At 34.2% G+C, this 13661-nt stretch overlaps 1 protein-coding gene across 8 annotated transcripts in view; it reads left to right on the top strand.

Moving 5' to 3' along the window:
• The window catches only part of xxylt1 (xyloside xylosyltransferase 1), a 91569-nt gene that overhangs the window by 34758 nt on the left and 43150 nt on the right, over positions 1–13661 (top strand). The window contains exon 4 of one of the 8 annotated variants that reach the window (XM_087274027.1): positions 298–2683. The exons of the other annotated variants lie outside the window; for them this stretch is intronic. Coding sequence (XP_087130153.1) covers positions 298–341 — 44 coding nt within the window. The 3' untranslated portion in view covers positions 342–2683. Of the gene's footprint in view, positions 1–297; positions 2684–13661 lie in introns of those variants that run through there. 8 annotated transcript variants of the gene reach the window in all.

The raw sequence follows: 13661 nt of genomic DNA, 5'->3' as shown, positions 1-13661 counted from the left end.
CTTTTGTGGAAAAGGATGCAGTAATCCAGTAATTTCCAGTAACTCCTTGCAGTAATAGTTCACAGTGGCCATAGCTGATTTAATTCTCATGTTTCACTACACAAAAACAACAGTGGGTTTGGAAGGAGAGTGATTTTTTTTTCTTTGGGTATAACAGTGGTCTTAAATTGACTTTTGACCCACTAACCGGCCACTCAAGCCCACCTCGAGGAATTCGGTCATGATTGCTCTGATTTCTCTGTACGTCTGGAGGAGGTCTGTCTGCTTGTATGACTCTCCACCCGTCTCTCCCGCCAGGCTTATTCCGGTCATCGACTCTCTACCAACAGAGCGCTCAATAGCGGCCTACTGAGAGGCTGAATAAATGAGCCCTGAGGAAGAGACTGACACCATCCATGATCCCAGGAAGACCACTGGCCTACTGAGGAAATGAGACATTCTTCGGGTCTAAGGCCTGTTTTACATCAGGGATTGTGTTTTCAGAAAACAAATGGATGATGCTAAGTGCTTGTGTAAAAAAAGAAAAGCTTAAAGCACAACATAAGTTTGTTGAAAACACATTTGAATGGATAATTTTACAAGCTCTTATTAAATTCAGTTCAATTCATCTGTGTTTTCATAGCACTTTTACAATGTAGATTGCATCAAAGCAGCTTAACGTAGATGAAGTTCTAGTAAATTGAAACCGCTTCATTCCAGCTTTTATAGCTGAAGTTCAGGTCAGTGTAATGTAAATGTCACTGATGAAAGCCCAAACACTGAAGAGCAAATCCAACCATGTGCAGCTCTGAGTCCCAAACCAAGCAAGCCAGTGAAAGTGATGAGGAACTTCACCAATGGATGAAAGTGAAGGAAAATAAATACATGCTGTCCCTTTAAGTAAACAAACAGCAATGTAATACAAACTTTACTTTCTCTATTGTAGTTTTCACCACTAGAGGGTGTATATTCACAACTAACAAGGGCAAGTGTTGAATCATGGGTGGGTCTTCATTACATCCTGCAAAACTTCTCTTGATGGATGAGCTGAAGTATTCAACACCTATTATCATGGTAGTATAAAGCAGAGTAAGGCTAAAAACTGGTTTAAGAAACGTAAGAAAGTTTTTAAACCCGTTTACACCTGTATTTAGTGTTGAGAATGGAATGGGCAATGAAATATGTCTTATACCAGGGCCTGGTTGGACTAGGTATTGCACACCTAGTTCAAAACGCCCAAGCGCAGGTTGCCAGATTGACAATATCAACAAAAGTGTGCCACCAACACCAACCCAGACAATATATCACTTTAAACTATTAAAAATGTTTTTAAAAGTTACTTTTTAAAAAATTTTCAAGGTTAAAAGTTGTTGGAAGAAAGATCAAGATCCCCTAATGTAATTCAAAAGCGTAAATAATTTAGGGAAAAATTAAAACATGCTAATTTTACGAATATTTTTTACAGTGCATGTTAATACCAAGTGTAAATATAATGCATCTTGGCGGACCACTTGTGGTCAGATTACTAAAAATGCATATTAACACCAGGTGAAAACAGTGTAAGAAAAAAAAAAAGTGAGATGTAGGCCCATAATGATGGATTGTTTGTTCTGAAGCATGAGTCAGGAAAAAACAAGCCCATGCCCAGTGATTTTTAAAAATAAATGCTCTAGTTTAATGTTCTGTCACACTGCTGTGAGGGATTTGGCTGTTCATTAAAGCAACATTGCGCCTGGAGGTGGGCTCGTATATTAACTGCTTTAGCTGTGAAAATAATTGGCCCTTGTTTGGAGTGGCTGTGGATCTGCTTTTATTGTGAAGCAGTGCCATGTGTTACAGCAGCTCGTGAGGGAACAGAAAGACCATGTTACAGGACTCTTTCAACTTTTTTTTTTTGCTGCCTCGAAAGTGCAGTGTGTTTTGTCAACAGAGTCTGTTACTTTAAGGTTTTCTAGTTGTTGTTTTGTCTGCTAGTGAACAGAAATCTACATCTAAAGCTCAAATTTGAAGCATTTATACCTGGTAATTTCTTTGATCTGTAATGCAAGTCGCTATGCAGGTTCATGCTCTCTACGATCCTGTGATGTTTTAGTCTACACACTACCTGATAAAAGTCTTGCCGCCGATCTAAGTTTTAGGAACAACAAATAGTAACTTCTAGTTGATCGTTTGGTATCAGAAGTGGCTCATATGAAAGACAAATGCCTCTAGATTATGCTTATTTTACCCAAATAAAACATAATAAAACAATTATTTCATTAGGACAGTGAGGTCTGACTTTGCTTAGACAAAAGTCTTGTCACTTAACAGAAATAATGTACAGTATAGAATATAAAGTCATGGTGACTATGTTGCCATCCACTCTGCAGATCTCTCACATGCCTCCATACTGAATGTAACACCAAACCATGATTTTTCCTTCACCAAACTTGACGGATTTCTGAGTCCATGCGAGTTCCGATAGGTCTTCTGCAGTATTTGTGATGTTTGGGATGCAGTTCAACAGATGATTCATAGGAAAAATCGATCTTCTGGCACTTTTCCATTGACCAACTAGAAGTGAAGTTAATATTTGTTGCTCTTACAACTGGGATCGACGACAAGATTTCTGTCTGTTAGTGTATATACGGAATGCATGAATGAGGTGTTATTATTGCTAATACTGATTCTGTAGTGTAAAATAAAAATAAGAAAACATGCACTGAATACTGCTCGTTTTTTGTGTTTTTTTATTTTAATTTTTTTTTTGTCTGTGATGTTTAATTTACAGTACAGTATTTCATGTATAAAACATGTTTGTATTAGTTGTGAAATACCATTTAATGTTAGTATGTTTATAATATTTTTATGGTTATAAACAGTTGTATATTCATTCTTTCAGTATTTTTCAAGAGTTTTAAAAAGCATTTTTATGTGCATTTTGTCATTTTTATAATTTTTTAATATTATTCATATTAACTGAAATATATGTAAATGCCACATATAGAGCCTGTGTTTCATTTACAAGTATTTTTGAGAATATGATATATCCTATTCTAAAACCTAAAATCACTTACAAAAGCTGACACATATTCTAATAACATATATAAATCATATGAATAAATTAATAAATAATGAGCCTATTATAAAGTGAAATTTAATATTTGTTATATATTAGGAAATAAAATGATGATGATGATTATATTATTATTATTATTATTATTATTTAGTAGGCTATTGTTTATTTATTTTAATTTTTTAGAAAGGTCTACTTTTACAATTTAACACTTGTAAACCACAGCAGAAAGTTCTAACCAGCTGGCCCATGTTATATACAGTACAGATACTTAATAAGTAACCTACTATAAATGAAAAGAATTGGCGCATGCTTTTTGTTTTCACAAGCTTTGGAGACGTAACATAAATTCCTCTTAAATAATAGGTCACCTATAGCTTTCGCTTGAGGCTATGTTCAATATGACATCAATGTTTTCAAAGTGCACTACGAAGGGAGCACAATTGTAAAAATGAAGATGTAGTTTGAAAGCAAATAACACCTAAGAGAGATGACCTTAATGCTTTTTTATTTTTATTAATTCCAACTTTGAATGTTAGAATGTTCTAAATGAACAGGGCATAGGAGGGATAACTGGGAATAGCACAAAGCCAGGAACCACGTTTCTAACGACAGCTCCAGAGGTGTGGTTGCAGTGCTGAAGTTTGCAACGCAATTTGCGAATGTTCGTTGGAGCGACGGATTTGGGAAATGGCAAATCAACAATCTATGCTTGTAACGACGGAACTTGCGACCTTAGTTGGCTTACGATGGTTTTGGGAAACGTACCCCAGATAATTTGTTATAGCTTCCAGAATTTGCCCATTTTGGTGTTTGAGTACAGTGTAGCTGTTTTTGTAGTCTGTGGCTTTAAATGCAAGTGAGCTGCTTCTCCCCGCCCACCATTTTCATGTGCGTGTTTGCTTTTCCTGCGTTACTTCAGATAAACAGCACAGTGACCGAGACAGACACAGATGAAGCTGAAATACAGCTCATTAGTCTAAAATTTTATTTATTTTGTGGATTTGTTGTGAATTTTACTCAAGCCTTTCTGAAATGTTGAGTCACACACAAATGCTGTTTCAGTATATGTATGCATGTTTACGGACACCATGCGGCTGTTGTGATTATATTGTAAGAATTATATAGTGATTTTACTGTCTTTATTAGACGCATGCTCTGTTTTAAAAACGTTTTACCTTACAACTCTCTGACTTGTATAAGTTTTATCACAAATATTTTATTCCCTGTTTATTTATTAACCATGTATACCTGTTATTATAGAAACATGGCGCCTGTCAATCAATGCGGTGGGTGGGGAAAATGGCACTCCTACGTCACGTTGCGGTGGGCCTCAAAATCACTAAGATTTGGGTCCTATTTTAGTGCCAGGAAATAAAAAAAAAGAGACATGTTGCTTTTAGATCACCCCAATATGACTGTGAACACACTTTACCTACACACAGTTCTGTCTCATCAGCTTACAAAAAATGATTTTTTTTCATCATAGGTGCCCTTTAAGTAAATTTATAAAGTTTTTATAAGTGTTTTTTTTTTTAATAAGTCATCTTTTCTAAATATTTTTATTGTCATTTAGAAATGATGTTATTAATATTTTAAATCAGTTTTCATCTTTTGTTTTTCAGTGTTCTTTATATTATTTGTCAAACCACCCTAAAATTCAAACCCAAATGATGCTAAACATCTAGCAAAAGTCTTTCAAAAACTACACATATTTTAGATGCCTCTAATAGTTCTTGCTTCGTTCATGAAGGGCAGGCAAACAGTGTTGTACTGTCTACATTATGAAAGTCCTCTGCAATTTGACTCATCTTTATGGTAGAATTGAGTAACTATTTAAAGGAACTGCATGCATCTAGAAATCGCTTGATTTTGCAACTTACAACAATATCATTTTAAAACACACCGCACGTTTTTTTTTTTTTTTTTTTTTTACAGTTCTCTTTGTTCAGTCAGTCATGTGGCACCTTGGGTCTGCATGACCTACCACATGATTATGAAAATGTTCTTCCAAGAAAGAGGTTTCTATTTCCACTGGGTGTGATGTTTCGCACCTGATGTTAACTATGCATTGCATTTACCCTGGATAATTTTTCACTGTGTTTTAGCTTTTTAATAACGGTCAGATAAGGCTATGATTTAATGGGATATTTTATTTGCTGTTGTTTTTATTGAAGATGCCATTAACACTGGAACTACCAGAATTCTATGACTGCTAGAATGTCCAAAGTGGTCATTCTGATATATCTTTTATATATTCTCATATAAGTCATTACATTGTCACTTCATATTTACATTCAAAGCTTTTTTGAGATATTAAAATTAAGTTTGAATATCTGTAATCATATTTTATAAAGTCATCCCCCAAAAAATGCAGTCTTTTTGGTAATGCTGCTTATAAATATGTTTAAGTTAGACCACAGGCAAAGCTGCGCACCTCACTTTCACTTTACAACCAGTAGAGCAAGTTTTTTCCTCGTCACTGAATTTTGTTTTGAAACGCATATCTGAAGTAAAGTTGTGTTTGTGCTATCAGAAAGTTCTGTTTGTGTTAGCAGGAAGTTGCTAGGCAACCGAGGCATTCATAATCAAAGCGTATTCTGTAAAAAATGCTGGGTTCCAGGCAATTCCTTGATGTTGTCTCAACAGAAATCGATTAAGTTAACTTAATTGTTTTTGCAAATGTAAATTGATTGAGCATAAAACAAATAAGTTTTGTGTTGATTCAGCTCATTTTAAATGAGTAGTTTGAACAATCAGCAAAATTATTTCTTGAGTGTAGCTGACACTAAAATGCTTTCAGTCATTTTGAGTGCTATGGTAGTTTAAGGTTTAAATAATGCGAACTCTGTGTGTTTTGTAATTATAATAAAATTACAATGTTAGAAAGAAATGCACATACATCTAGGAAAAGTTAGGGTATTATAGATATGTGGGTTTTATTTTAACAAAGTTATTAAATTGCAAAATTGAAAAATGGTTTAAAAGACTGCAGATCCACCTTTTCCACACGATTCATTAGTACCAATTGAGGAGATTGCATTGGAAAGTCAAACCATCAGACATTTCAATGCAGAGATGTTCAGCTTGATAAATTTGAATATCTGACTGTATTATGTATAATACATCTGTATTTATGAATTATTCAGATTAAGCGTTTTTAGAAAAACTCTGACAATACAGTGACTGAAAAAAGTCTCAGAAATCAAACAGACACAAGTGAGATTGAAGTTATTTAAACAATTTAGTAAAGTTAAATTTAGTCAATTTACTTGGCATTGACAATGGTCAACGTGATCAAAGCATTTGCCTTTTTTTCCTCTCTCAGTAAAACTGTTTATATTCATTCATCTCATGTCTTTTTGATTTTTTTAGTGTTTGGAGACTTTTTTTTCATGCACATTATCTTTTGGGGATTTTATGGCTTAATCGTCAATTTAAGGTGCGGTGTGTCTTTGGCTGCTTTTAATAAAACTGATATGTTATTATTATACATTTGGAAAGAACTGAAGTCTGTACTGAAATGCTTTAAAAAGTTGTTTTTAAATGGGACATTCATTGGACATTCCCTTTTTTTCAGCTTTAGAAAATAGTGGAAATTTGTGCTGTATATTGTTCAGATCACTCAACTAAAGCTTGAGATGTAAAATTCGATAAGGGATTGTCACAAAAGTGTGATTCCATTGCTGTAATACTTCATAAAATTTGAATGTTTTTTTTTTTTTAAGATTGTAATTATTTTGGAAAGTATAAATACATTCAATAAACTCTGTTATTAAGCGTTTTTATGATTGTTTTTAGTTTATTTGTGCATAACTCAATGACTCAATATTGAATCATATCACAATTCGTTTTTTATTTTTTATTTAGTATAGCAGCATAACCAATACAATATATCCACTCCTGCAGTATATGTTTTTTTGTTTTGGTTCAATGAAAAATCTGATAAGACATTTCCACTTAAACTCCCACTACAAATATGAATTAATGCATTTTGATGTAAATTCACACGTCTAACCAATCTTCATTCGAAACAATAAAATAACCTTCTTTTTCCTAGTTTTCTTTAATATATTCCATTGAGTGAGGTTTATTCATCCTCACAATTACTATTAAAGTTATGATTTAAGTGTTTGAGATACAGCATGAGCTTCCACACTTTTTTGTTATGGCACATCATTTAATGCCGAAGAAATAGTAGTCATGTAGACAAGTCAGAGTGGATCGTCCGTTATTAACAGCAGATTCAGTGAGCTTATCTGCGCATCTCTTGCCAGAGACTACATGTAAGGGATGTACTGTATATCAAGGCAGCATAGGTCCACACATGCACCCACGAGACTTGACTTAACTTTGACTTGACCGGCCCTTCGATTTAGCACACACATGAGGTTTCATATTTAAGTTACTGGTTCTTTTGGCTTTCATATATATATAAACAGCGATTCACAGTCGTTGCATATTACATATCCAGCATCTTCTTTCTGCTTTAACAAATGGACCTCTACCATTTGCATTATTTTTTTTTGTTAGCCTGCAAATTTGGGATCGGTTGCCTGACGAATGTATTAAAAACACAGTATTGTGTGAAAAATAGATTGAATTAATAATTAATCCTATTCACCCTCAACCCACCCGCAATTAATCATAAATATTTTTTTTATTACCCACTCGCGGATTATCCGCAGCACCCGTGGATATAACTGCCATCCGCGCATAATTTTATTGTTATTACAGGCAAATAATTTTTCAGATTTATTTTGTTTTATTTTTATGTTTGCATTGTTTGGGTTTTTACCAAATTCCATGTTAACAGCTCCTTTACAAATATTATTCCCGGGAAAAAACATGACGTGTTCAATACTTATTTTCTCCATGGTATAAAGGAGAATTTTAGTCTGGCATTTGCTTCACTATCTGGGGCTGACTTTGAACTTTGCGTATCTTTAACCTTCCCAAACAGCTACAATAAAACATAAAAACACACCCTATGGCTTTTTAAGAGTCTCTGATTAGATCTTTATAGCAGTGATTAATATCTTTCTCTCATGTTATAGTTTTTGCAGCAAATGTTTTCCCCTATAACTCAATGCAGTGTGTATCTTTATATATATTTATCTTATTAAGAAAGACAAATCTCCTGGTCATATTCCAGGATTATAATGCAAAGAGTTCTTAAATTTAAATTGTGGAAAAAAAAAGCTTCGTTTTCACACATGAATTGATCACAGACTGTCCTGAAACCCATTGATTGTGTTGATATTTAATTGTTTAAAGGTATGTTAAGCTTCATTGCCTATAGTCACTTTAAATGACCATGTTTTTGTTTTTTTGGAGCTTGTGCAAATGCACGTTTTCATAGTTAAAACGTGTCAGGAATGTCCTAGATGACGCTCTCTCTGTGTGTTTACTCAAAGATTCTGTTAATACGGCTCTATAAGCATGTCTCCAGCACCCCGAGCCATGTTTGAGCAGATGAACTTCACGTGGACCCGTTTCTTGAAAGTCTTTATGTCTTTAGGCCGCAGTGGCCCGATGAGATGAAGTATTGCTGTCGTTACTGCTTCAAAGGCGCATGTTAACCTGCTTGCTGACACGGCCTCGGGTGCACATCTAGACTCTGCAGCTCATCCTGCCCAAAGCCATTGTTCCTCTTTTTGATCTGCTGTTCTGTGACGCATGGGCTTTATTTTTGGAGGTCTTAGTTTCGGATGGTAAAGACTGGCCTTATTTAATCTGGAAAGGTTGTGTTTGTCACTTTAGAATTTGTTTTTCATTTTCAGAAACTAGCTACGAAACCACATTGAAGTAATATATTTTTTTATTGTTGTGCATTCATAGAAGTGTTTGATTTTTAAAAATATTTTGGCACATTAGTAATATGATTTCTAATATTATTTATTTATGTTTGCATATAATTTTATATACAAACTGTTTGTTTCTCAATAGTAATGTTAATTCACAATGCACCAGTTTAAAGAATGGTCATATTGTGGTTTTGGGGGTCTTCAACAACAGGCTGATATGCATGCAAGATCATAAAACACTATCATTGTCTTATAATATGCATTTATTTTTACCTAATTATCCCAACAAATTCAGTGAATCTGTTGTTCCCAAACCCATCCTTTGCAGTCTTTTAGTCTCATGGCTCAGTCTGTTGCGATTAGGCATTGGACGATAACTATTTTCAAGGTATACCGTGGTTTGGAAAAGTCTAGGTTTTAAAACCACCAACATTTTCTGTAATATAGTTCCTAAGGTATGTGTACAATTTTTTGGTTTTATTTTTGTTTTTTTTTTGTTTTTTAGGACAACAGTATTTTCAGCAACAACAAAAAACAATTTAAAGATGCCAATTTAATTCGTGAAAAAATCTTTTTTTTTAACTCATGAAGACAGCAGAAGTCAATTATTTATTTTCCTTATTGACATGTTTACTGCTCCAAAATATTATAAATCTTTAAAAAAATAAAATATATTATCTTCAAAGGGGGAAAAATATTGTGTTTGCCCAGACATTTAAAAAAAGAACATGTTTTAGAGTAGGGGTGCCAAAATTAATTGTTTCTTCGTTGCACCGCGATTCAGACGCGGACAATTCGATAATCATAACTGGTTATTATGTACTGACGTCATTTATCTTGTATGGGCTCTGTTGCGAGGGAGGTGAGCGTGAGTATTACAACACTCCAACTACTTAAAAATCATAAACTGTGCACAATTTCACTGTGTGTGTTTTTCACTGACATTTACAGCAGAAGCCCCTATTTCACTGCCGTTGAGAGAATGAAAGTACTCCATTTCTCTCTATCTCTCTCTCTCTCTCTCTCTCTCTCACACACACTTACACACTGTAGCCCATTTGACCTGCTGGCGTGACTTTTCTTCTCCTCTCGGCTGTTTTACAACGTTACTTCTCGATACAGAAACGAGCACTTGCCTGCAGTTTTCTCCACCGTGTATATCATGGATCACCTGTGATCGCTGCTGCCGCTTATCAGTGTCACTCATCTGTGAAGAGCGCAGCGCGCAAGAACCAATCGCAACCATTTTTGTTGAGGGTGTGACCAATCAAAGGGGTGTAAGGGAACTAGGCAAGGATCAGACAGCAAGCTGGATATTTGTATTTGTTTATATTATTTGCTAAATGCTCGTGTTGTTTGAAGGTACAGTTTATATAGCTGATTGTTTGTATTAAATGACAAAATTGTATTACAAATAATATATAAATATAAATAAATACATACATTTTAATACAAGAATTGCTGCTGTGAAGAAAATATAAAACTGTGTATGAAAAGCACCGTCAATGCACCGTGATGCACCGAGATATTGAGTCGAATTGATGGCATGATAATTGTAACCAAACCACGAGAGTGTAGATTCACAGCTCTATTTTAGAGCAGTAATCATCAGAGATGGGGGACTCAAGTCACATGACTTGATTCAAGTCAGACTTAAGTTGCAAAATGTAGGACTTGAGACTTGCTTGGCAAATATCCAAAAAAGACTCTACTTGACTGTCATGACTTGAGACTTGACTTTGATTTGAGTTAAATGACTCGAAGTAGCTTGTTTTTGTTAAATAAATAACTCTTTGCTTTAAAGTATGCATGACATACAAAAGCGAAAGTTATAAACATAAATTGCAAAAGTTCAAAAATCTACAAAGATTTGATTGACTTGAAAGTAACTTGCTAGACCAAGCTACTGAATGACTTGACTTGACTTGAGATAAGCAGTCACTCAACTTGACTTGAGTCTGACAAAAATTGACTTGACTTGCTTTAGACTTGAAGGTTATGATGACTCGAAACTTGCTTGTGACTTGGACGTGTGTGACTTACTTTCCCCTCTGGTAATCACAATATTGTGATACCATAAAATTTTTATCCAAGGTTATTATATCGTCATAATCTTATACTGGCCCATGCCTAGTTGTAATTGGTCGACTGCGTTTAGCGCGAGACTGTAAGAGATGGCCATCATGACTTATCAACATTGTGGAAATATATTGCTCTATTCTTAACCATAATTCAAAACAGTGACACACATTCAGTATTAATCCACACAGTGGCAAAAGCTGAACTATTTTGAAACTTGACCACCGCACATGTGTAGGAACAGCTGATGGTGGCCAAAGCAATAACAAATGGCAGGGGATCATGATCTCACAAACACATTTAAATCGGTAAAAAAAGCACCACTACACATTGTCAACTTGACTTTAAATGCGATATGAGAAAATAAAGAATTAACCAGATATAGTACAAGTCACCCGAAGCAATTACAAGTAACAAAATACAATTAAATACATATTTTGCAACCATTTTTTTCACACTTACAGCAGGAGACCCGAAGGATGGAAAAACTGGTCCATGAACTGTGTACTGACAAAGTACCATACATTAATAGTATTTGCTGATTCTTTCTTAAACAAATGGATGGCGAATCCCCTGTTGCAGGGGAGGTTATTGTATTAATCATCAGAATGTTCACTTACAAATAAATACACTTATCTTCATTCATGATCAAACCTGCACTCTGCCAGCATTTGGAAAGGCACATTCATGTTTTACCGGATCCGGCATTTCATACATAATATTGTTTTGTCTCTATATCTATACCAGGGGTCACCAACCCTGTTCCTGGAGAGCTACCTTCCTGCAGAATTCAGTCCCAACCCTGATCAAACACACCTGAACTAATTAATTGTACCTAAAGCAGCACTTGATAATTACAAACAGGTGTGTTTGGTCAGGGTTGCAACTAAAATGTGCACGAAGGTAGCTCTCCAGGAACAGGGTTGGTGACCCCTGATCTATACAAACAGGCAAAAGATTTGGACCAAAGACGAATTATATAAACGGCTCTGACTCTTTATTTATTTATTTATTTATTTATTTATTTATTTATTATAAATTGTTTAAATCTGCACTTTAAGATTTAAACCTCAGTTGGATGTTTTCACTCACTTAATGCTGTGTTGTACACTGTATAGAAGGTCATTTTCAAAAACCCATAATGGGGGCTCTTTGAGCAGATTACCAAGTTTTTAAAAAACTTTAACCTTTAACATTAACCTTTAGGTTAAATATGTTGTTTTAGGCAATGTTATGCTTTAAATACAGTAAAATAGCAATAGTTTGAGAAATAATATATGCTTAAAATACAACTTTAATATATTCAAATGAAAACGTTTTAAGTTTTAAGTGTTCGCAAAAATTTAATATTACTATTGTTCTTTTTGTTGTTATTTTTGTTTATGACAGTTGTCACTTGTGACACTTTTGCCTGAAATATGTTTTTTTAAATGATTTTATGATAAAGTTATTGATATCATAATTGCCTTTACTTTGGACCTTTTTGGTAAAACTTTTGCATCCTAATAGTAAAAGCAATGAAATATTAATAATAAAAATGCATTTACTGCGATTTTATTTGTTAATATTAGATAAATGTATTAGATATATTAGATATATAAATATATTAAATAAATGCATTAGTTAGCATGAATTAATGATAAACAATATTTCAAACATGTAATAATCTTATTTTATGCATTAACTAATGTTAGCTAGTGAGGCCTTATTTTAAGTGTTACCAATAACTAGGGCCAGACAGAATCTGTGGACATTTTTTGCTATATTTGCTTGAATATCGTAACTAAAAGCTTCATATAGAAAATAAAAAATAATACTCTATTAAAAAAAGAATGTGTTTAATGTTTACAATGCAAATCCAATTAGATCCACTTATTTGGTAAACAAAGCAAGTCTCTTATTTAATATATCTACTAAAAGACAGAACATATTACTTTGCAAACTGTATTGTTAATAAATAAATTAAGCATTTTCTAATTAGTCAATAATGTTGCTGAAATTAATTTAAAAACTGTATAAATTAAAATTTACACACATTTACACAAATAAATAGACTTAATAATGGCCTAAAAATCGGCTTCCAACTGCTTGCTTTGACCATAATAGAAGGTAGTTTTTCAACATTATTAAAAAAAAGAAGTTTTTGTTTTGATCTAGACACTGCTCCAGTTTTATCACAGCTCATCGAGTGTTTTATAGTTCGCTTGTTTGTTGATAATGTACCACTGAGATCACTGATGCAGCTTCGTTTAGTTTCCGGTGCTTGTTTTTAGAGACGTTGGTGTGAAATGCCTGACCGACTAAACAGCTCCGACTGGACGCTCTCTGTTCATTGTTCTAATTACAACAAGCATAGTTTTGGGCCCCCTATGTTTTGCTTACCGATTGTGTGTCATTGTGTGCGCGGCCTCTGCTCCACAATGGAACGTCCCGAATGTTGTCTTGAGGGCTTTTGTTGTCCAGTGGGCTCACACGAAGACCGAGAGGCCATCCGACATGAGAAAACCCCACCGGATGATGTTGATGTTCTTTCATTTGATGACTCTGTAATGTTTTCTGCATTAGTACGCACTGGTGGTGTTTCCATACTGGAATTTCAAACTTCGATAAGAGATAGAAAAGGGATCACCCGGAAATTAACATTTACTGAACTGCTAGTGGTTCCAAACCTACTTTCTTCGGTTGAACATATAAGAAGCTATTTTGAAGAAAGCTGAAAACCTGTATTAATCCATAGCAGG

This window comes from Danio rerio, chromosome 11 (genome assembly GCF_052040795.2).
Source record: "Danio rerio strain M-AB ecotype USA chromosome 11, GRCz13ab, whole genome shotgun sequence".
Taxonomy (NCBI): Eukaryota; Metazoa; Chordata; class Actinopteri; order Cypriniformes; family Danionidae; genus Danio; species Danio rerio.
The sequence above is the reverse complement of the archived record's forward strand: the minus strand, read 5'-3'. Positions and strand labels throughout refer to the sequence as shown.